Source organism: Cottoperca gobio, chromosome 3 (genome assembly GCF_900634415.1).
Source record: "Cottoperca gobio chromosome 3, fCotGob3.1, whole genome shotgun sequence".
Classification (NCBI taxonomy): Eukaryota; Metazoa; Chordata; class Actinopteri; order Perciformes; family Bovichtidae; genus Cottoperca; species Cottoperca gobio.
The window spans coordinates 8,758,702-8,784,393 of NC_041357.1; the positions used below are offsets into that span (position 1 = coordinate 8,758,702).

Consider the following 25,692-nt stretch of genomic DNA (forward strand, 5'->3'; position numbering starts at 1 on the left):
CTCTCTCTCTATCTCTCTATCTTTCTATCTCTTTTTTTTTATATATATATATATATTTTTTTTTTTTTATATATATATAAAAGTCTATGGTTAATATCTCCCTTGACTCCTCCTCCTCCACCCTCACCCCCACCCCAAGGTGAGCTCCCAATATGTCAGAGGGAGAGTGATGGGCCCTCGCCGTCGTTTAATAAAGCTCTCCTTCGTGGCCTTGTGTGCATCAGTCACCGGCCGGGCAGCCAGAGGTCTGCCTCACGACGGCCAGCAGCTCCATCAAACACTGTCAGGCCTGGAAAAAGGCTGACGGAGGCAAAAGAACCAGGCCACAAAAGATTCACTGAGAAAAGAGTCATTTAGTCTGGTGTTCACTCTTGTTGTTTTTTTGGAGGAAACCTTAAGTTTTAGTTTTGAATGCATCCAAATACAGTTTTTATTTAGACAAAGTGTCTTTATCATGATGCAGATTAAGTGATGAACGTCTACATGAATTAAAACTGCTTGTAAAAAAACCGTAGAATCATGTCAGCTGGGAGACTTGCTGTGTTTGCAAATTTTCAAGAAACAAGACCTCGTCCTTTAGTGTAACATCTTCCTCAAAATATTTCCTTACACAAGAAAATAAAAAGAAACCATTTGTGACACTTTGAGATTTCTTTGGACATTTTCTTTGTCACTTGTCACACGTCCAATAGAAGAAGTCATTTAGGAAACATCTCTAGACGTCAGGCTTTTGGACTATTGATTTTTATGTTGGATTGAAAGGATGCAGTATATCTTCTGTTGTCGCCATTAGTTTGTTTAAGGTAAAGAAATAAATAGGCAAAAATCACCTTTGCAGGTAATTTGACCCCCAGCTCCGCTTGTCTCAGTATTATCAAAGGAGGATGAATATTTTAGTCTCTAATCTGTTTGTCGGCGACAGTCTCCTGTGAGGTTTTCCCACCTTTAGTGTGATGTAAGCCAAATATTGAGTGCCCAGTGAATAATGGTGAGAGACAGCTGTGTTTCAGCCGCGGGTGTGTTTCTGCTCTCTAGTTGTGTAGCAGACTGTTGGCACTGCTCTGAGGTCAGATCGGTGTTTGTCTCTGACGGTGTGGACAGACTGGTTACAATACACACAGAGCCTCCGGCTGCAAGGTAATCACTCCTGTCGGTTTTCATTTCTGTGTGTGTGTTTTTGAGAGTGCGAGACTCGGTTGACGCGCTGAGATGTCGACGCCTTGGTCCCTTTGATGGGACACAGAGAGACAGATGTGCAGTGCTGTCTCCTACTTGTGTGACCAAACTTATGAAAACTGGTAGATAAGAAATGTACATGAGTGCATTTACTCTTTGTCTGTTGTGACGTGAATGTGCAGAACTGGCCGCCATATGAGTCGTCTGGCTCTTTTCACCTAATAGGGTTTCCATCTTTTATCTGGAAGCGCACTGTTTTCATCAAGTGTGAGAAACATCCATCTGTGGCAGTGAGACACTTAACGCCAGGCTAAAAGAAAATGCATCTCACCTTTTAGCTCATTTTGTCTCCAGTGTGAACAGAGACGTCTTTTTCCTGATCTTTCACTGAAATGAGGTATTCAGCAAAATTCGGACTACATGTTGTACCGCCATACTTTTGGTATCGACAAAGTATTTGAAAGTTGGAATCAAACGTCTCATCCCTCATTGAATGGTGCTCGTGTTTACTTATACATTTTTTTATCACATAATCAGATTTAAGTTTAATGTATTTAATTCGGTAAAGATCTTAAGTAATGTGTAAAATAGTTTTGTAGAAATTCTAAAGGGGTTTTGCAGTGTAAGGCATTATCATTTTTACTCATCTCTACTACTAACATTTAAGTGTATTTTCTATATTTATGCAGATACAAAAGATCTGCTAGGGATTGGAGTTTCAAATTAACATAAGCAGCACGTCTGATACAATACGTCGTAACTATGTATTCAGTCTGTCAGTGTGTATTTGTGTGTGTCCATATCAAATAAACACAAAAAGGGCAGCAGTGCAGTTTGTTAGGAGTCAGCATGTAAACCCAATCAACTCCTGGAAACGACCTCAAAGCATGAGTGTTTCTAGGCAGCTGGAGGAGGAGGTGGATGCTAACATCCAACAGCCAGAAGTACCTCGTGTTCAGAAAGCCGAGCAGCACAAAATAAAGCCTGAAAGTGTTGTAGATAAGGCTGCAGTGACCGCGCTGTTGACTCTCCTCCTCCTCAGCCTGCAGTGTCTGACCTCCGGTCAACTCTGACCTGTAAACAAGAGACCTCTGAGTCTTGTGACTTCTGTTTGCTCTGGTTCACTTGTACTTGACCAAATACAACAAGGGACTCTTTTACACTGTGGTTGAGACTTTCTTTTTCATTTTCTTTTTTCCGAGCATGATGAATGGCTTTTTTCAGCGCTCTTGCTCCCTCTACCTCAAAAAGCTTGTTTTCTTGACTGTACCTCCATGAAAACGCACTACGGTCCGGTTCCACTTTGCTTTAAAAGAATGGACCGGCAAAGGTCAACAGCATGTCTTTTGTTCTGGTGAACAGATACAGAGAGGTACACAGGGAAGTTCACTTCTCCACTTACAGTATTTATTTTTCCAGTGAAATGTTTGGCCCTTCGATGATGCCCTTGCGCCCTCGCAGCGAGGTCCTCGCTCTTTCATTGCGCTGAAAGGGCTCTGAAGTGCGAGTTTCTTATAGATGTTTTGGTGAAAAGCCTTTCCTCTTCCTCCCCTCCTTCTTTCCTCCTTTTCTATTCTGTCTTTATTCTTTCTCTCCCATGTCATTGAGTGGATAAATGTGTGGAGGCGGGTGTTTTTTTCTTTTTTAGAGGCGAGGTGGAGGGAATTGGAGGGAGAAGATGAGTGGGGGAGAAGGACAGGTTAGGGAGGGGGAGGAGGGGAGGCCCGTTTGACATTGGCTGGCTACCTGCTTGTGGTTGCGTGGTGACCTTTGACCCAGGGGCTGGCAGGCTTCAGTGGCAGCGTCAGCTTTAATTAGAGAGCCACACGACTCGACACTCTGCACAGCCTCTGATCCTCCACTGCAAACGCTCAGACTCAGGCCAGACCGGGCAGGAGGGACGACAGATGCATGTAATGACAGACACACGGGGTGAGATCATCGAGTTCCCAAAGAGTGTATCATTTCAATTTGTTCAATACTGGTTCTAATTAGGTAGGCGTAGGGATGGTGATGGCCTAGTGGTACGTCTTCCAAACCAGAAGGTTGTGAGTTCAATACCAGGGCTGCCACCTTTGTACCCCTGAGCAAGGTACTGAACCCTGAGCTGCTCCAGGGAGACTGTCCCTGTAGTTAGTTCACTGTAAGTCGCTCTGGAAAAGAGTGTCTGTTAAATGACCTGTAATGTAATTGTACTGTTCAATTCAATTCTGTTTGAGTCGTAGTTCTGGTCAAAGAAACCAAAATATGTTTTACAAGAAACACACAACACAAGAAAAAAAAAAAAGAAAATATTCATAAGCGTATAAGAATAAGGTAATATGTTTGATACATTTGTATCTACCGGTACTTACCTTTTGTGTTTTTTATTATTTTTTGTGTTTATTTACAAAAGCAAACGGGGGAGACGGTGAGGAAACGTTTGATAGAAAGAAGTGAAGCTGGGGTCGTGGCGTATAAATGGTATGATATGCAGCCTCATGCACATGTTTAACATGCTAACATTAGCTTATCATCCTCGTGTGTCTAACTTGGCTAATGCTCAGTGAGAGCTATAACATTACCACTGTTGTCTTCAGATCTTCAAACGCTTCACGCTTTTTATTTGATCGTGATTGGCAGTACGATGCCTGCAGCAGTAGAGTACACCATGTCTTTAGTACAGTGTTGCACTGAATGCATAACAGTATAGGGCCAATAGGATTAATAGAAGTTTGCTTTCCTTGCATTATTAGGTTATCCAATGCTTTAATATTTTTGTTTTGTGACGAACGATGTTCAATTATTTGTTCAGAAAGGAGGATAAATATGCAAACCCTGTAAAAAGGTGTCCTAGTCCCTAGGGCTGCACCTAATAGTTTGAAACTTTGAAGTTGTATTCATAACGTTGACATTCAATTTTCGAAACAACATTGCAATGCTGCGCTGCTGCTTCTTAATTTTTTCTTCTTATTTAATTATTGTATTTCAGCACAGTTGCAGATAAAGCCCTCAGTCCTCAGCCCTTACATGTTGACCAAACTGACAGACCAAAGAAAGTTGATTTTAATACAAATAAAAACTCATTTATTCTGATGAATTACTTTATTGAAATTTTGAATTTTGCCCAAGGATGGGTTTTTTTGTTTAGGGTTATGTCATAAAATGTGACAACAGACATTCAAAGCTTCATTCATAACATCAATAGAAGCTTAAAATATAAAAAATATAAAAACTTTTAGTACTTTAGTGTTTATCCATTTCATCTTTGAATCCTTGATATGGATTTAGTTTGAGATTCTTGGTCCTGTGGGTCTAAGCGGTGACGAGGACTTGAACCGGCATGAACCAGTATCTCAGTATCTGACCCACAAAACTTCTTCCTACAAAGAATCATCCTCTGCAGTTCAACTGCTGTTGGTTTCCCCAGCGGTACAGTCGGCCTTCAAAGTGTGTTACATTTCCAAGAAGATTAAACAGAGTGTTTGCACGCTCCTTAAAGTGTTTGTGTTTTCTCCTGCAGGACTGTGTGGCAGTGGGGGAAGGGGGAGGGGGGGGGGGGGGGGGGTTTCTAAGAGAATAATCAGTCGCATTACGGAATAATGAAGGGGATTGGTGGGCGTTTGGAGCCTGTGGGACCAGGCTGCTGTTTACGGCTGCAACGTGAATTCACGGGTGTTGATTCACAGAGCGTGTGTGTGTTAAACGTGCCCCCCACTTGGTCCGTGCATTAAATGTTTTGCTGCTTTTGTCCGATGGCAGTGTGTTTATGTTTTGGAAGTTTGTGATGATTAAAATTGATGTTTGTCTGCTGAAGCACCTGATGAGAGGTAAAGAGTAGGTGCTCAGATAGTGGAGAATACAGGTACAAGAGAAGCTCAGTGGTTTCTTAAGACAACAATGGCCAAAAAAGACAAGAATCTGTGTCATCAACTGATTTCTTTGTTTCCAGATTATTAAATTTGTATAAATCCCTGCTGTTTTCCAGACTCTTAATTTCTATAAAATCCTTGTAAAACCTCTTAATGAGTTTTCACATTGTGTGTGCCTTTTGTCCATCGTTTTGACCTCCAGCCTCTGTTGGCTTGCAGCATGGTGACTTTGGTTTGTTTACAGTGGAAGTGGAATTACCAGCCGTTAAGCCCGAGCAGGGATCAGCTTCCTCTTGCGAGCATCGCCTACCAAGGTGAAACTGTCACAACTGGCCTCACAGCAGTAGCTTTGTGCAGCAGCTACAGCTTTCACAGGTGGAAGAACTACACTGGTGAAGGGTGTAGATCTTCTAAACCAAAAACATTTCGTTCACACTAGAATATTTGCCCAGGCATTTGTTTGAAGTTATACTTTTTGCCTGTGAGAGGTGGTTGAATAATTTAGTCAGAACAGAAAAAAAACAGAAACCTGAAAACACTGGCGCAATCCTTTTAATTAAACCAGGAGAAGATTGTTGTCAAGCAAATGGACTGAGATGTGAGAAAGGGAGAATAAGCAAGGGATGAAAAGAAAGCCGGTGTTAGGAATACAGCGGGGGATTAAAGACAGTGAGCGAGTGTTACAGACCCCTGGCCAGTTTGCTGCTGTAATGAACATTAGGGCTGCGGCATAAATTTAATGACCTGTGAAACAAACAGCGTGGCTGAGACCGGTGCCTCTGAATGCTAAGTGGCTCTATTATTAATACCAGCTCAGAGATGCCACTGTGTAAACACACTGAGTCTCTTTCCCTTATGAGGCCCGTTAAACACACGGCGGCCGTGTGTTGGCGGTGCACCGGCTCACCGCAGCTCTCTGAAACAGGGTCATGTTTTCCCTTGTACCTGCAGAATTAATGGCACGTCGCTTGTTAACAGTATACCTGCACTAACTAACAAGAAATGAATTGCATTGCAGCTAATGGCTGCGCAGTTTAGTCACCTTGATAAGGAATAGCTTGATGGGGCAGGTGAGCAAGTGGTAATAAATAGGTTGCATGTTTCTCAGAATCTAACAGACGGGCGAGTGCGAATGAATAGCAGTGGTTGCTGGTTTCAATTCCCTTACATCTCGCCCAAACTTCCTGTTTAAACAAATGTGTACATTGTTTGGTGACATATCATCATGTGTTAAAGAATAGTGGTTCTACCAGCGGGCAATTTATGAAAGTTTGTTTTAAACCAAAATATACTTGCACAAATGGTTTGTTTCCTGTGGCTGTTTTCAATTGCGCTACTTCTCCCCCAAACTCCCTGCTTAAACTAATATCGTGTCAAATTAGAGAAGCAAGACTCAAAATGGAGTTGTCATGGGACTTTGTGGCAGTGAGGGAGCAGGTCTGCAGGTACGGGGGAAGGAAGGAGCTTATGATTATGAGCGATGCAGGCTTAATCAAACGATCCAGCACAGGGGAGACTAGAAGAGCCCAGAGCTAAGCAGATGTCTGCGACATGAGGACGGATACATGACATGAGGAGGCTGCTTGAGGCTATAAAATGCAATCACAATCCCCTGGATTGGTGCCCAAAATGGCTCAGCAACCAGCCAGGGAGTAAAGGCGATCTGTCAGCAGACACTCCCCTGCTCCCTCCCTGAACCCTACCTCAGGCTACCTGCTCATTCAACAGTGAAAATGCTTACAACTCCAGGCTGCTCTTTCAGCAGCCATGCAGTGGTGGGTTTCCATCATTATCAACACTGTGGTCGTGGTTACAAAGGGGGCGCGTGTATGTCTCTGACATCTGAATCTTCCCATCTGTTTGTTTTTTTCTCTGCCGTGTTTGTCCTGGTGTGTATGTGTGTGTGTACACTGGCAGATCCTGGACCCAGCAGGACTTGGTCTTGTTTGCCGTCCCATGCTGTGTCTCACGCTATGAGGAGATAAATATTTGAAAAGCAGAGGAAGCCCTGTATCCTCAGCTGCTGTGGCCTGAGGTGTAGCAGCCCTGCATTAGCTGCACCTTTTACCAGGGTGGCTTTTTTTCTTCTACCTACAAATAGATTTCAGCTCAAAGTGTACCTGACTGTCCTGGCCAGTATTCTCTTCAGAGTTTGGTGTGAAAGGTCACCAACCTAAGTGCTGGCACAGCTGAAGCTCAGATGAATAAGTAATACCATCAGTGACAAAAAGTCTGGCTATAACAGTAGAGATGCTAAGTGCTGGAAGGTTTTTGATAGAGAGGAAAGACGTGCAAGCTCCACTGAGTTTTCTGGCAAGTTTTAGAAGAAAGAAAGCATTAATGATTAAAGGCGGAGTGAATTGGGAAAAGGTGAGGCAAAGGCTCAATCAGACGACTCAAGGTGTTATTTTTTGAGTGTGGTTATCCTCTAAAAGCAGTCCACACTTCAAGCTTGGTCCTCTGTATACAATGTATCCATGCAGGTGAGGATTGCACTATTGTATACCCACTAACTGAAAATACTGTGTGGACACCGCTGTCGAGGACTGTTTTTCATAATTTAGTTATTTTAATTAGCTAAGGCAGCTACAGCATACAATGATATTTTAGACATTAGTGTGCTTACAACGTTGTGGCAACAGTTTAGAGAAGGCCTTTCCTGTTTCACCATGACAACTCCATAAAGAAAATGTTTTCAGAGTTTGGTGCAGAAGAACTTGACCGGTCTGCACAGAGCCCTGATCTCAACCCCATCCAACACGTGTTGGGTGAACTGGAACAAGCCAGACCATATCCCCTCTTCACTTGGTGCTATTGTGGCTGAATGGGAGCAAATTCCTGTAGCCAGGTTCCAAAAGATTGTGGAGAGCCATCCCAGAAGAGTGGACGCTGTTATATCAGCAAATGAATGCCAATGGTTTTTGAATGAGATGAAGATTACGACTCTACACATCTTCTGTATGTTCAGACTATACTATACCATAAACATAAAAGAAAAGCCTCACCCCTTTCTCTGTTTCTCATGTAGCACCTGAAGTACATCAGCATGTTTGATGAAGTTGATGTACTTGCATGAATCTTGCACTTTTTTGGGTTGTACCCACATGGTTGAATGCATTCATTGTAAGCTGCTTTGGATAAAAGTGTCAGCTAAATAAATATAATGTATAATCGCTTGGGGCTGCACAATAAATCGTTTCAGCATTAACATTGCGATGTGCGCAGGCGCAATAGTCACATCGTAGGACGTGCAATGTCAAGTAAGGCAAACTGATCATGCTGCAACGTGAGTTTGTTGACGGTGAGTGACATGCAGGCTCTGCGTGCGCAGCGAAACACCAATTATTCTTGACATTTATCAAGCAACCAAAACGGGCCCCGCCAGTCATCGACCTCAACCTAACAATGAGCGAGGAACATGAGAAAAACACAGAAAAGGAATTGATTTGATTTGGTTCAATTTAGGAATTTAATCCGAAATTATTCTAAATGTTCGATTATAATGTAATTAGACAATTTAATTTTCACCTGATTTGAAACTGGCTAAGTTATCAAATGACATAGTGGTCATGATAAAAGATGAGTTGATTTAATTTAACTGACTGTGACATTTTTCACTTCATTTTCATTTCATTATAGAAAATCACAGAATTACAGAAAATGGACTCAACCTTCAGCACAGGTGGAACTGTTTTTCCCAGTTTTTTCCACAGGGCTTTCTACACACAAACACTCACCCTGCTGCTTCTCCAACTTCGTCTGCCACCAAACTATGTGGCCCGTGAGGGAGATGTGGATTGTCTGTAGCGAGGCATCAATCACAACGGTAACGACAGCTCTATAAACAGAAGGGCAGCCTACTTACTGGTTTCTGCTCGCCAGTGATAGCATTCACATCGTCCTGCAGCACTTCCTTCCTGCTGACCTCTGCACAGCTTCAGTGGCAAGGACGACACTCTGCTTATCTCCACTCGCTGAATTTAGACACCCAATGTGGGTGGTAGGAACACCCAGGTGTCTGCAGGGCTGAAGTGTAAATAAAAAAGGTGGGCAAACTGTCCTCCATTCAGCAAACAACCAACAATAGAAGCAACATTAAGTTATATTTAGGACATTTATTTAATGGCGAAATGGAATGACTTATTAGCCAGATTGATACCTGAAGGGCTGCGACTAACAAATCTTACATATATATATATATATATATATATATATATATATATATATATAATAAAGATTTATTTTGAGAAAATACAAAACCTTTAATTTCAGGGGGGGCGTTGGGGGGGCGCGGGGCTCCGTTGGCGGGGTGCAGTGCCTCTCCAAGACAATGGTAGGGGAAACACTGGGTGCGTCTGTACAACTCCTGAGCTCTTACAGGCCTCCGTGTTCAGCCTTGTGGTTTTGTTTTGTCTCTGTTCCGGCTCTTTGTATACAAACCCATAAGATTAACAATGCCAGTTTGTGTGCTTTCCTGTGCCTATTGTTGCCACTGCGTCTCTGTGCCCCGGCCAATGTCCACTCGTTGTAAGGTCCAGACAATTACCACCAACAGAGTGCCATGTATCTGCACTGGCTTGACCCTGTGGTTCTTCCTGTTGCCTTAACACCCGCTCCTCCTCCTCCCCCTTGACCTTTGAGCTCTCCAGCAAAGACTGGTTGGCCTGTCATGTCAGGACAAGGCAGGTTGTGCTCCCGGCCTTATGACAGGAATCTGTGAGAACCTGCTGCTTTCTTTCTCCTAATAATCAGGAGGAGCGTAATTCCACACTTGCAAATACCAATATAATCAAAGCAATGTCATTTAACAAATCAAAATCAAATCAAATTTATTTGTATAGCCCAATATCACAAATTATACATTTGTCTCTGCGTGCTTTACAGACTGTACAGGTTACGACACCCTCTGTCCTTAGACCCTCGCATCGCACAAGGAAAAACTTCCTAAAACAAACACCATAATTAAAGGGGGAAAAATGGAAGAAACCTCAGGGAGAGCAACTGAGGAGGGATCCCTCTCCCAGGACAGACAGACGTGCAATAGATGTCGTGTGTACAGGATAAACAACATAGTACAAATACAACATTTGACAGAAAATGATGTTGTGTTGAAAAAGAGAAAGTTTGGATGAATCCAGGAAAATGTCAAAAAGGCTTCCCGGTGTCCAGCAGGACCAGGGCAGCAGGCGCAGCCACGATTCCTGACCTTGACGTAAACTTTATCAGTGGCAACCTGCCACATGAAAGACACAGAAACTCCGGGGATGATACCCCGGATGATGAGTTAGTAACATACATTTACATAAATGCATACAGATAGAGAGGGAGAAGAAGAGAGAGGGAAGGGAGAGGAAGAGAAGGAAGAGAGCAGGGAGGTGTCCCTCGGCAGTCTAAGCCTTATAGCAGCATAACTAGGGGCTGATCCAAGGCAAACCTGAGCCAGCCCTAACTATAAGCTTTATCAAAAAGGAAAGTCTTTAGCCTGCTCTTAAATGTAGAGAGGGTGTCTGCCTCCCAAACACAAACTGGAAGCTGGTTCCACTGGAGAGGAGCTTGATAGCTGAAGGCTCTGGCTCCCATTGTACTCTTAGAGACTCTAGGAACCACAAGTAACCCTGCAGTCTGGGAGTGCAATGCTCTAGTTGGTTTATAAGGTACTATGAGATCTTTAAGATATGCTGGAGCCTGACCATTAATTGATTTGTAAGTCAGGAGAAGGATTTTGAATTCTATTCTGTATTTTACCGGGAGCCAGTGCAGTGCAGCTAATACAGGAGTAATATGATCCCGTTTACTAGTTCTAGTCAATACACGTGCCGCTGCATTTTGGATCAACTGAAGAGTCTTAAGTGACTTTTTGGGACAACCTGATAACAATGAATTGCAGTAATCCAGCCTTGAAGTAACAAATGCATGGACTAGTTTTTCTGCATCATTTTGAGACCGGATGTGTCTTATTTTTGCAATGTTACGTAGATGAAAGAAGGCAGTCCTTGAGATTTGTTTTATGTGGGAGTTAAACGACAGATCCTGATCAAAGATGACGCCAAGATTCCTTACAGTGGTGCTGGAGGCCAAATTAATGCCATCCAGAGCTTCTATGTCATTAGAAAATGCGTTTCGGAGGCGTTTAGGGCCAAGTATAATAACTTCAGTTTTGTCTGTGTTTAACATCAAAAAGTTGCTAGACATCCAAGTTTTTATGTCCTTAAGGCATGCTTGAAGTTTAGCCAATTGATTGGTTTCATCTGGTTTAATTGATAGATATAATTGGGTATCATCCGCATAACAATGAAAGTTAGTGGTTCCTTATAATATTGCCCAAAGGAAGCATATATAAGGTGAATAGAATCGGTCCAAGTACAGAACCCTGCAGAACTCCAAGACTGACTTTGGCTGTCATGGAGGATTTATCACATACAAATTGAGATCGCTCAGATAAATAGGACTTGAACACGCTTAGTGCGGTTCCTCTTATGCCAACATAATGTTCCAGTCTCTGTAGTAGAATGTCATGATCAACAGTGTCGAAGGCAGCAATGAGGTTTAACAAGACAAGAACAGAGACAAGTCCTTTGTCTGATGCCAATAGAAGGTCATTGGTAACTTTCACCAGTGCCGTCTCTGTGCTATGATGAACTCTAAATCCAGATTGAAAAATCTCAAATAAACAATTATGTAAAAAATCACATAACTGTTTTGCGACTGCTTTCTCAAGGATCTTAGCGAGAAAGGGTAAGGTTAGATATTCGGTCTATAGTTAGCTAAAACCTCTGGATCAAGACTAGGCTTTTTATGAAGTGGTTTTATTACAGCTACTTTAAAGGATTGTGGTACGTAGCCAGATAATAGAGAGAGGTTGATCATATTTAATAACAAGGTGTTAATTAAGGGTAAAACTTCTTTCAAGTTGGAATCGGGTCTAAAAGACAGGTTGATGGCTTAGACGATGAGATTGTTGAAGTTAGTTGGTTAAGGTTGATTGGAGTAAAACAGTCTAGATATATTTCAGGAGTTACAGATGTTTTTGAAATTCCGGAGGTTGAAGTTAAGTCATTACCAATTGAGGTCAGGAGGAGATTAATTTTGTCTCTAATAATTATAATTTTATGGTTAAAGAAGCTCATGAAGTCGTCACTACTGAGAGATATAGGAATAGAAGGCTCTGTAGAGCTGTGGCTCTCTGTCAGCCTGGCTACAGTGCTGAAAAGAAACCTGGGGTTGTTCTTATTTTCTTCTATTAAGGAAGAGTAATAAGCTGCTCTGGCATTACGGAGAGCCTTCTTATACGTTTTAAGATGATCTAACCAGACTAAACGAGGTTCTTCCAATTTAGTGGAACGTCATTTACAGCGCTATCAACAAGATGATTAATTTGGGAGGGACTAAAGTTAGCATTGGAGTCCTCCGTTATATTGATATTGAGTCCTGGTATTGAATTAAGTGCTGATGGAATCACTTCCTTAAATTTAGTCACAGCACTTTCAGATAGACATCGAGCGTAGGATATTTTGCCTACTGGCTTGTAGTCCAGTAACAGGACTTCAAAAGTTATTAAAAAATGGTCTGATAAAAGAGGATATGTGGACACACTGATAAACTTTCAATTTCAACACCATATCCCAGAACAAGGTCCAGAGTGTGGTTTAAACAGTGAGTTGGTTCATGTACATTCTGACTAAACCCAATTGAATCTAATATTGAGATAAACGCATTATTAAGGATGTCACTATCAACATCCACATGAATATTACAGTCACCTACAATAAGGGAGGGCGGTACACAGTAACAAATAAAACTGGCTTTACTCCTTCCTAACCTTTTCTACAAGGCTTTCAAAAGAGTTCTAGTTTAGGCTTAGGATTGATCAAGAGGTTTGAGTCAAATATGGCCGCACCTCCACATCCTCGGCCAGTACCTCGACGAATGTGAGTATTAATATGACCAGACAGCTGGTAGTGAGCTTTGTTAAGGATGTTAGTTTCATATTAACTAGTGTGAAAGCTGTGATGTGAAACAAAGCCAGGGCACCTTTTATGTTATAAAATATTTAAATAATAAGACTGTTCTAGTTACTAATGCTGAGTGTTGGCCATTGTCGGGATATAATTTGCAATTTTTAATAAAATAGAAACTTCTCTCTTTTTATTTAAATCTTAAATAAACAACGAGCACTAAGTTCAACAACCAGTTCTGAGCTGCATGCAGGTTTGAAATGTATAACAATTAAGATTTGTTAAGATGCTTCCAGGTTCCAGCAGTTGAAAGTGCGGCTCGAGTCTACTTTCGGCTCTTCCGACTGAACTGTTGGTGATGGAGTTGAATTGTGGGTGAAGCTGCCTTTGTTTTAGGCAGAAAATTGCTGGCATGAAGCTTGGGAGTGTTTCATCAACAGTGACGACTTCCTGATCAATTCTGACTAGAAGTCGGGACAATTAAAAAAAAATGTAGCTGGCACTCTACTAAAAGCATTATATGGACTCCCAGCCAAATGTAGACGCCAGGTTTTGACAAAAAAATCAAACGTATTTGGATTACAAAAGACGATATCTCTCGTTCTGCCGCATTGATTTTGATATTTTTTGTAATGTCCAACAATGCTATTGCAGGGAAGGAAGGCTAACATGACAAAGCATGTCCTGCAGCCTAGAACATGAATACAGTGTAGGATAGAGAAATGGTCGACAATGTATTGAATAGTGAATGATTTTAGTTTTCACAGTCTGGCTTTTTATTCTAGTAAAAAACATTTGAAGTCTGAATGGCCAAACTTCTAATGTCACCTCTCCGGGCTAATTTATGTCAAAGCATCTCAATATCTGTTTTTCTTTCCTTTCTGATGAAATTCTGTTTGTGTCTGAAGAGCAGTAGACCTTCAGCGTTGGGCCTGAATTGTCACAATGACTAGCTGTGGCCAAAACACACAATGGTCCTTTTAATAAATGTCTTTCATCTCTTTTCTGCTCTCTGTATTGTATGTCATAAATGAAAGTTTGAGATGTTCAAACAGCGTAAAAAAAAATTCAATTAACTTGCAGACCTGGAGCTGCAGTCTTTGTGCTGAGGAAGAAAAGCAGAAAAAGGGTACCGCTTTGAAACAGCCTGAAAGACACACCTGTGTAATGGAGTGCGTTCATTCGATTCACCTTCAACTTGTCCTGTTTGAAATCCGTAGAAAAAAGGTTTCCGCCCCGGTCCTTGGAGCAGAGCTGGGAAATGAAACCTTGCCTGTCAGTTATTGTCACTGAGGAAAGCTCACTTATTTCCCAGAGATATTATCCTCACCCTTGCCTCACTTCACCCCTCCCCCTACTTCCACCCTTCCCCCTCTTACATTGTTCCCCAGGATCAAGTTCACGGAGGTCGAGGCTGGAGCAGGGTAATGGGACCCTTGTCCCTATGTCTCAGAGCAGGTTGAATGGGCTGCGGCCCCTGCCCCCATACAGGTTCTCAGAATAGGGCCCCCCCTCGTTATTAGTCTGGTCTTCAGACCTGCCCGGCTTCCTGACGGTCCATATTTGAAAGTGTTTGGATTCCATGTTCACATGTAGACATAGCCGTGTTCCGATAGCACCTCACTGCTCCTCCCAAACTCCACCTGCTACATCCAGAGCAGCTTTGTACACGGAAGTCTTGAATGTCTGTGAAGTGGAGTATTTGTTGTAGTAGCACAGGCATTTATTTTAAAGCAGTTTCTGTCTAATCAGAATAAATAAAAAACGTCATCAGCTTCAGGTACTGCAAGTTATTCTACACCACCTGTGGTTCTTGCTAGTTTGGTGACGAGGCCATTTGTTCCCAAGGCACCACTTTTAGTTTAAATCACTTTATTTTAGAACTTTGCTGATGGATTGCATTTTCTTTATAGAAATATTGAACACATTTGATGAAACTTGATGATCCCTGTGAAACAACTTTAACCTGTCAGATGCAGATGCCTCATGCCTTGAGGGGGTAAATGATACTTTGAGTCTAGAAAAGTGCGTTGCTGCAGACAGACACTTTATTGTGTTTTAAATAGTTTTTACACTTTGTCATTTTGCCCCTGGCTTTTACTCCACGTTTTTATCCTTAGCTTTTGTATGTGAATTAGGTATGTATTTAATTATATGCATGTTAAATATGTCTTATTTGTCTGCTGCACAAATGAAGTTCCTCAGTAAATTGAACTGAATTGAGTCACACTTCTAGACAGGCAGTTTCAGTTACTATAGTCTTTGATAGCTATGATGTCTGTGCTAATCCAGTGTATCGGCGAGTGAAGAGAGAGAGAGAGCGTGTGCGTGTGCGTGTGCGTGTTGAAGGGAGAGGGGGGATGTAAGGGGACGTCTCTTAGATGTAATGATGGCAGGGGATACACTCTGAACATCTCTGCTCTCATTTCCTGCTACATTATTGGGCACTTGCCCTTTTCTCTTCCTTTTTTTTTTCTTTCTTTCTTCGACTCACCATCTCTCTCTGTCTTCACATGCACTCGGACCTGCATGTAGTGGATTGCTGGAAGCTGCCGGGTCTTCGAGAGCAGCTGTGTTTGCTGCAAAGCGTCTGCTGGCTGATGCAGCGGTTGTTTTACATTAGCGGCCTCCAGGTCAAACTGCAGCTGGCTGCATCTCAGCGTGGACACGAACCCTGGGGAGAGAGAGAGAGAGAGAGAGAGAGAGAGAGAGTGTGTGTGTGTGTGAGAGAGTGTGAGTTTGAACCAACTCGTCCCCATGGTTGTAGCCTTTCCTAAGCGGGCTAAGTCTGGTGGCTAACCCTTAGCGCCTCTGCGTTTGGCAGCATGACTGCAGCGAGATTAATCCATTCCACACTCCATCAGTCACTAGTCACAGGTTATTAGTGCTGGGCCAGAGCAGAGCACACAAACACACACACATACATACACTGCTACTTCACCCTTGTGACTTCGCCTTCTACCTCGTCCCCAAAGTTTGCAAAGGTGGCCTTGGTGTTGAGAGGCCATTTGTCAAAACCCAGCCAGAGTCTCCACTTGGCTCCTTTTAATAAGGCTACCTGGGCTCTGGGATTTTACACAGACACACATGTACACACACATGGGGCATGCACTCTGCTTTGCACATACTCATACAGCTCTGAGTGTCAGGTGGTGCATCCCGTGGGGCTTATAAAAGTCCCATTAACATGGCCCTCCTCATTGGTTCTGACAGGTTGATCAATTAGACCCCTCCCCCCGCTGACCCTGGGGCCGCTCTGACTCAGAGGTCACACACGATGGATCGCTGGACCTGCACATACATACTCTCTCAACTCTCCCCCTCTCTCCTGTTATCTCTAGGCTGGTCGTGGTGCATCTTGTTCGTCCCGTCATGTGTTCAGCGCCGGGCTGATATCCCAGAGTGCAGCTGTTCTCCGGCTTTTAGGTGGAGGATCATATTTTACCTGAGACACGTTTCGATCTTATCTCTGCTCTCAACACGACCAAAAACACATACAGTGCTCTGTCTCGCCGTGTGTGTGTGTCATTGTTTATGTTATTCTTCTGCAGACCAAAAGTGCTCATAGACATAAGCATATGATCACACACTGGACACATTTCAAAGAGTTTGGTGTATTAGCTCAGAAAGAGACGGCTGACTGACTATAATCAAAACTGAGCCCCTGAAACCTAACCCAACATGTTTCACAGGTGTCGTGAAGGAGACCGGCAGACAGTATTTTCCTCATCTTTCCAGCTTTAATGTTTGCTGTGAGGTCTGTACTGCTGGCTGAGAGTCTGCACCGTGTTTGGTAAACAGTCTGCTCTTCACAGGGTAAATGAAAGTGTGTGTGTGCGTGTGCGTGTGCGCAGAAAGAGGAAAAAGAATAGTCTGACTATCTGCAACCTCAGAGGCTCGCAGCAGCATGATCAGTAGTTTAGGATTAATACTGTATTTTTTATTTAGCAGGACTAGAATATGTCTAAGAGCTCATTGATGCCAACACATACATATATTATATTATACATGTATATAATATATACATAATACTTTAGCAAATGGGGGTTGTGTAACTGCCAGGTGTAAAACAAGACCGTGTTATTTGCCAACACACCGCTTCAATGAACTGTTTGGTCTATAATATAATGACATACAATGTTGAGAAAGGTAGCAAAGCTAAAAAAAACGTGAAATGACTTTGAACGATTAATTGATTGTGATAATAGCTGCTAATTATTCTTCTGTAAATTGACTAATGGAGTAAATGTTTCAGCTGTATTGTTTTTAAATCCAAATGATTAGGAAACATGTTGGTAAAACAATAACATGTTATGATCATATTAGTACAATACATTTCAAACTTCCAGACAATGAGAATGTACAATTATCGGCCGGCACCTGATTTCTGGGTCACTGACACAGAAACGTCAGAGAAACTTTGCCTTTAAACAGCTGATTCAGTGAGGTGCAAGGCAATTGTTAAAATGATGCATTGAGGGGGGGTGTATCAGGGGGTATCATAGCTTGTCTAGGGACCTAGAGAGAGTAGATGGGTGGGGGGGAGCAGAGAGGTTAAGAGCGGTGTCACGCCCAGAGAGACACTTTGACGCCGTCCTAATGATGTCCACCGGCCTAATTGAATATTGACGTTCTGCACATGAGGGCTAAATGGCTTCTGTCTGGTTCACCTCCACTGCCGGCCCAGGCTGCAGATTTTTAACCTGTTTCCACAGTTTGATTCACAAGGGGAGGTTGGGGGGGGACAATCGTTAAAAGTCCCTGTTACCATGGTTACCGTCTTTTCGACCTTTTGATGCAGTGTTTAGTTTTGTGTGTCGCTGTTTGAGTTCAAAGGGTATTTTTAAAAATAGTTTCTATAAGAACGTTTTCTTGGAGGTTCCGTGATGTTTCTTAAACCTCTTGTGGCGTCGGCACACAAACACATGACTTCATGTTTCCACGCCTTCCCGTGTTGTTTACTTCTCCTCTTCTCTCTAATCATCACCTCCTTCATCCTTCTTTTTATTTTTCTCTTACTTTTGCTTCTATTTCCGTGATGGTGTTTTACTTCCCGCTGTGCCTGCCTCAAGACGCTTCTCCTTTTGTTGCCACAGCGACGCGCTCCAGATGGCGAGTGTCATGGCAAGACTGGGCTCCGAATGTAGTCGGATCACAACACACACACACACACACACACATGCTGATCTCCATAAACACACTCTGAGAACAGACTGAGACACTGGCATTGTACATTCTGTTCTACACTACATCCTACTCAGATGCCCACCACACACACACACACACACACACACACACACACACACACACACACACACACACACACACACACACACACACACACACACACACACACTCTCTCTGCAGTACAATATAATAAAACTTGTGTCACAGCCACACAGGAAAAAACTTCTCCTTTATGTGACTGGGATGTCATTAATCTTGGCAGAGGTTAACAAATGCACTTGCATGGAAGGTATATTTCATAGGCAGACAGCCGACAATGGGGCCATTGTGGCGTCGAGCTGCAGCGCCTTGCTCTGCATTCAGTCAGGACCTTTTGGTTGGCTCCGGGTCCACGGCTCATGTCAGGGGTTATGTTTCATCTCCCAGATGAATGTGTTTATGTGGCAGAAAACATGTGAAACACCGAGCAAAATCAATCGTTCCAGCTATTTATTTATTTGTGCTGCCTGAAACCACAATTTATTTTTCTGAATGGGGGGAAATAAATGCGTTTGGCCATTTTTCAAAGTTTGGCCTTGTTGCTATTAGTCAAAACCAGAGCTAGACAAATACCCTGCCCGTGCTTTCTGTGTGCAGCCGGCCGACCATGCCAGCTCGGCTCTGATTCACTGCTTTCTAGGTTTCTCCACTCCGCAGCAGCAGCAGCAGCAGCGCTATTTCCACCCATGAAGTGGCTTGCCTTCCCAGTAATCCATTAGACTTCCATTAGCTCCGATTTGTGTGATTAGTTCTAATTAATCAGTTCAGTCTGTGGCCTTCACTCCCCTGTGCGCTCCTCACATTTCATTTTTAACCTCATTTCTCAGCTCTCCACCTGAGCGAAAGAACGAGGCAACGACTGAGCGAGCAAATCAAAGAGTGGGCTTCAGGTCTGCCGCAGCCGCCTCTTTGTCGGAGCGCACAAACACTCGATACTGCTCAAGCACCAGACCCAAACTGACTGAGCCGTTGCTTAGATGCATTATAATGCTCTTTCTTTTCTCTCGCCACGCTAAATGAATGGTGTCTTATCAATATAAGACACCATTGGGCAGAGACACTTTAGGAACTTGGTTGTGTTTTAACATGAACCAGGAGGCTTTGAGATGTTTTACACATCACGAGTCTGCTCGGGCTGCGCTGAGCCCCACTCAGGCCCTACTGTGGAACAGTAAGTATTGATTAGCCGGAGCATCTATCCCTCACTGTAACAAAGCCTATTGATGTGTGGAGCCCTGATTTCCCCTCGGTCAAACACCATACGCAGCACCATCGCTAAGTGACTGGATAGTCCAAACTCAGCGGTCTGTCCCAAAGTAACCGGGGAATAACGGAGTCAAAATCATCTTTTCATTCTGCTGCTCTGAGCTGCAAAACTCAAATTAGAATTAAAAGATTTATTTTCTGGTGTTTTTGCAGTAGGTCAGCTTATATACTGAGGTATTATGTGGTGATAATCTATCTTCCTTTCCTCTGTTGTCAGCCTTCTTCTGCCATTACAACTATTGTGATAAATGAAGGCTCAATTTATCAACCAGCCTCGACTCGATTTCTTTTTCTCCCCTCTGTTTCCCCGCCCCCGCTCCTACATCTAACCTCTGCATGGTTCGCTTTATTTCTTCATCCGTTTTTCACCCCCCTGCATCCATCCCTCATTCCCACTCAGCCACATCTCGGCTTTCTTTGTGTCTGCTGGGGCAGGCTGAGATGCTGCCTGTCACCCCGGAGCTGCAGACTCCCATCCAGGCTGCCGGAGGTGGCCCGGCTGCTGTCAATCAATCTGTAGCCTGTGTAGCAGAGGGGATGGGGGTTGACACATGATGTGGCTCCCTGCTGTTTAGAAATGCACTGCTTTTTTTTTTTTTTTTTTTTACAAGGCCTGCATAGTCAGCAGTATAGTTTCAGCTTCTGAAATGAATTAATCTTGATTGTGACAATTTGAATGTAAAGCTCTTGCTCTGGGGCATCAATCCAAGCGCTCCCTATTGACGGGCGAACAGTCTGACCGATGTTTAACCATCTCATGTATTTTCCCTACATGCTGAGAGTGTACAGGGTTAACCGTTTTGCTCTGTGTCTTCTGGATGTGTAAATAAGAGTGTTAATAATAAGTGTTAGCTGTACAAATGTATATGGTTACAATGTATGTAGTTTGTGTTTACAGCTGGTTATACTGTCCCCAACTGACAATCAGTTAAATGTCTTCTGCTTCTCTAACCAAACAAAAGCTTTGTTTAGTTACACACCATCGAGTGTTAAGTTTGCATTGTCGACATTGTATGAACCTGCTTTATGACAACTTGCAGCCTTTGTGAAACATGTGCACAGCCTTTTAATTTACTATAAGTGTATACAATTGACCTATGTTAATGATTTTTGTATCAAACACTTGGACAACCTGGCAGAAAGAGACATAGTTGATTGTTCCTAAACATGCATCAGTGTCTTAAAACTGTTTATGAAGTGAATTCATGAATTAAGGACACAGGAAAAATACATCAGTAATACATTTTGCTTCCTGATTCAATTTCAAGCTTTATGCCGTAATCCTGGCAGAGTTGGTCTCCGGAGTCAACGTTAACCTGATGTCTCTCCCTCCGTCTCTGCAGGACTCCGTGGTTTAACGGCTGGGGGTTCAACCTACCTCGGGGTCAGTCTCTGCTGGATAAATGGAACCTCGTCCCTGAAGGCATCGACATCCTGATGACCCACGGACCTCCGCTAGGTGAATCCAATTAACCAATCACAGCCTCCTCATCAGCATATCTAATGAGGTTGTGCCTCATTATTTGAAATCTGTATGGAGTCACTGGAGGCATCGCAGCAGGCGGTGTGTGTGTGATGTGTGTGTGCGCGCTATAGTCAACACTGTTTTCATTCAAATCCAACAGTATCTAGAGTGAAGCACACGGTCTGATTCAATATTGTGTTTGACTTTATGAAAAAGAAAATACATATTGTTTGGTTTTCACTACAGACTGATTCAGTTTTCCTTCTAGTTGTTTGGGACCCAGTTGTTTTTTTCTTTGCCGCTCTCCATCTGGCTTTATTGAGTGATTTCCTTCCCTCTCGCCTACGGAGGGTTGCTGCTGCTGCGGCAGCCGCTGTGGCCGTTTGATTGCATGGAAACTCGATTTTGCACCAGTGTGACAGACGCTGCAAACGATTGGAGAGAGACCGTAGCAGAGGAGAGCAGAGCTGGGGAGGGAGGGAGGGAGGGGGACGTTGAAGATGCAAGGACGGCTCTCCAAAACTGGAAAACCCGAAATGGAAAAAAAATTCAGGGTTGCACGACTGTGCAAGAAATCTGAAGAACGATTTTCATCTGCCAGAATGTGTTAAGAGTGATGTTAGATTCAAATGAAAAGGCAGTGAGCTTTTCACTTATTTACTGACTTGACTATCAAGAGCTGGTTCTGAACTATAAAAGGTGCCAATATAAAGGAGCCGGCTGACCACAGAGCTCAGGAGTTTAGATGAGCTGAAGTAAGTCGGTAGTGATGCAGCAGGAAACTGCAGACTTCCAGCTTGTGCTTGGCAAGATATGAGAGAATATCTACATTGTACATTTTTAACAAACAATAATCACAAACTGCTTTGGCATTTAGGATAAATGACGGCATATTGCCAGCCTGAATCTCCTCAAATTTTAAAAAACTGTTTATTTTCTTACTCAAATCATACGACAACATTCAGTACGAGAAATTGAAATCAGAATCGCTAAAACTTCAGGGATGGCTATCAAAGAGTGGTCTTATTGTACTGCAGCTCACATACTTTACTCATTGTGGGAATTAAAATGAAATGTTCAGAATTTAGTTCTTTAAGTTTGACTTCTTTGATGCTCAGTGAGGTTTTTCTGCTGCTGCTTCATTTCAACTCGTCTAGTTAGGGTCATGTGTTACATTTCTGTACATCCACATTGCTGATGGGTCGGGCATAATGGAGGTAAATTGACAAACCACACCAAGACTGTCCGGGGGAACTGAGAATGTTGTAACGACGGACGTGTCTGTTTGTGTAGGTTTCCGAGACTGGGTTCCTAAGGAGCTGCAGCGGGTCGGCTGTGTGGAGCTGCTCAACACGGTCCAGAAGAGGGTGCGACCCAAACTTCATGCCTTCGGAGGCATTCACGAAGGTACTGAGAATAAAACCTGCATCTCACACGGACGTTCAGAGGAATCCCTTCAGACCTCTGCTTACTTTAACTTCTGTATTTTAGTTCAGTGAGTAGCTGTCATACATGTGTTGTCTGGCTTTGGTCTGATTAACTGTGTATCCTCATTTATTCTGGTGAACTTACAGGAAAATAATGTTTATAGTCTGTACGATAGCGTGATGCACCGCTGCATGAAAAGGATCTTGTACCATCAGCAGTGTCTGTCTGTTGGAGCGTTCAATAAAAATGTTTATTCTAGTTATCCTAATACTTATTGTATATTTTTAGCTATACAGAGCTCTGTCTCCGCAAAATAATTCAAGTCATTATGCCAAAAGAATCTCTTTAAACACTGAAGTGATGTCGTTGTGTTTAGTTGCCAAAACACAAATGAATAACTAATAAAACCCGAGCGAAGAGGAGAAAGTGGAATAAAGGTGATAAATGAACACTTCAATTCACGGAAATACTTTACGTAAAGTCAAGAGGACACATTTCTAAATTGAGTGAAAGAAATATGTATATTTAGCAGACAAATTGAAGATTTGTGGGAACAATTTATTAAAAGCGTGTAGTTTCTGAGGTGTTTGAATGTTGCTGAGGCTTGTCTCCTCCCTCCTCAGGCTACGGGATCATGACAGACGGCTTCACGTCGTTCATCAACGCGTCGACCTGCACCGTCAGCTTCCAGCCCACGAACCCCCCCATCGTGTTCGACCTGCCCAACCCCTCCAGCTCCTGAGACCAGAGGGCGGGGGCGGGGAGGGTCACGGGCACTATAAACAACTTTTTTTCTATAAATATGTCAAGTTAAAAAAAAAAAATTCTAAGTGTTTCTTTGCAAGCTTTTGGTCTTCTCCAAGCTGTTGTTGAGATTGAGAAGATTTGGAGACGTGGGTCGGGGTGGGGAGTTTGTCTGGGAGGGTTAAAGGAGAATACCGGTGTGCGTTTTATTGTTTTTTTCTAATTGTGCCAACAATGCTGGTTTCCCTGTCGGAGTTTAGTTTTTCTTCCCACGGTCAGCGTGTTCTAGATATCAGCGCTGGTTTTCCTCCAGAAGAACAAGAATGTTTCTCATTCAGTCTTTTTTATCACCACTACTCAACGCTCCACTTCCTGTTAATCGCCTCAAAGCTACAGAAGGAAATGGAAACATCATCCAGGAAATAATCTCTACTAAATACGTTGCCTTAGTCGAGAGCGATGATTTAAGGCAATTTTGTTTTCTGGATCATGACATCATGAAGTTATTTTCTACATAACCAGGTAATTTTCTGGAGATCACAAATCAATATTTTTCAATTAGCTTGTTATGTAGAAAATCACAAAGATTTCATGATCACAGGACATAGGAAATATTTACATTCTTGTCCTCTCTGGTTCCATAACATCTGCATGTCTTCGTTAATTTGGAAAATTTGTATAGAAAATAAATAAGAAACTGATCAAATCTACATGTTTGTAACGACGAATGAATTTGGGCGGAAGGTGAAACCGGTATTCTCCTTTTTCAGAGGGATTTTGTGGTTAAACAATCTTGCTCTTGATAAATATTGGTCAGATCTGTAAGATAAATGATGCTTTGTGAATTTGTACAATTTCTTTGTTTGGTTTGCATTGGCCGGACAATGGATGCCATTGTTTTATGTTGTATCATCTGATATTTTGTGTTTAGATCTTCTTCTTTCTTTCTCTCGTCAGTTCCTCTTTTCTTATTGGCTGACGGGGACGCTGCCTTAAACTAGCTTTAATGTTCTCAGCTAGAGCCCCACTCTCTGCGAGCTCGGAGAAAAGTCCTTATTTATTACCCCGCAAAGCAACACCTGACTAACGCAGGGACAGAAAGCTATCAAATTACAGCCCCGAAAAATTAACTTTGTAACATCGCGTTACGGATTTCTGATCTAATTTGGAAAATGTATGTATAAAATATATATATATATTATATATTCATGTTGTAAAACATCTGTACTAAAAGTTGTGTTTGATGGAAAAAAAGAAAATCTGGTGCATTTTTTCTGTATGCACCTGTATAATTGACATGTTTCTTTAATGCTCCCATCAGACGCTCTTCAGACGTTTCTTTAATGTTTTTTGTATCGACTCTCCCAGTAGGGTAGACATTCATTTTGGATGAGAGAGGAAAATGTGTCAGAGTCACAATCCAACAGGTGCTGGTTGCTCCCAACAACACACCTGCCTAAACCTGGTGAAGTTGTCCTTTTAAAGTGTAAATCTGATCGTATTTGTGTTTTTATTGCTTTCTTTTTTCTAATTTTGCACTGTGTGTAAATGCAATCTTGCTAGCACAAAAAAATGTTGCCAATAGTTGTCACAACTTTGCCGCTGTAAATGCTCTTTCCGTGCTCTGTTCCTCTCTCGCTCTTTCTCTGATTGTATCCCTCTTCATGGAAATGTTAGTTCTCTCTTTCAGTTCATTGTGATATATTTAGCTGCCTTTATATGCAAATAAAATTGCAAGATTTTTACTTATCAAATTCTGTTGTGGTTTTTAATCTTTAAAATGTGACCAAACTTCCCAGTCCAGGTTTAGTCCTAAATGTTTCAATCCATTCCTTGCGTACTTGTACCAATCCTATTTGTTCTTTTTCTTTCACCAAATTACAATCATTTGTCATTTCTGCTCTGCATGTTTTCAATCTTTGGCTTCCATTTCAGTTTTTACATCTGAATGTGATAAGCGGCGGCATCACCGGTTGTCTGTCTGCGGCTCTGCACCGCCAAAGCACCTTTTTTTCCCGCACAAAGTGAATTGTTGCTGTCAGATTGTTTCAACATGAATCCATTGTAGGGGAAAGGGAGAGTTGGCTCGCTGTTTACGATTTAATAATGTATTTTTTCATGTTTGGGCTCAGGTCCAAGTGATGTGCGATTCATTGCAAGTATTTTTAGATTTAGTCAGCACATCCATGACTTGATTCCAAGTCGTGTGATTGGAGGGCACACTGGTGGGAAATGCTGCTGCTGTACGATTGTTACATGTCGAGATTTGTTTTAAACCGAGCTGATATATTTGCATTTCGTTGCGACGTAAAAGAAGAGTTTCTGTTGTCTGCGAGCTGCTAATAGAATAATACTTTATTTGTTTCAAGTAACCACTACATTTACATGTTGCTCTTTTGACATGAGCAAAATCTTTATTAACACATGACATGAAAATATTGATGTTCATGGTCTAGTCCCAGCAGGCTTGGCCTACTTATGAGAACCATTTGTATACTTGGGTTTAAAGTATGTAAATGTATAATCATCTGCATAGCCCAATATCACAGCACGCTTTGCCTCTTATTTGGAGAACACCTGC

General features: G+C 42.4%; 1 protein-coding gene across 3 annotated transcripts in view; it reads left to right on the top strand.

Annotated features, from left to right (window-relative positions):
* The window catches only part of mpped2a (metallophosphoesterase domain containing 2a), a 72,985-nt gene extending 48,120 nt beyond the window's left edge, over window positions 1–24,865 (top strand). For all 3 annotated transcript variants that reach the window (XM_029426618.1, XM_029426632.1, XM_029426624.1), the window contains exons 5-7: window positions 20,818–20,933; window positions 22,233–22,346; window positions 22,991–24,865. In XM_029426618.1, the coding sequence (XP_029282478.1) occupies window positions 20,818–20,933; window positions 22,233–22,346; window positions 22,991–23,109 (349 nt within the window). In that variant the 3' untranslated portion in view covers window positions 23,110–24,865. The remainder of the gene's footprint in view (window positions 1–20,817; window positions 20,934–22,232; window positions 22,347–22,990) is intronic.
* The last annotated feature ends 827 nt before the right edge of the window (window positions 24,866–25,692 follow it).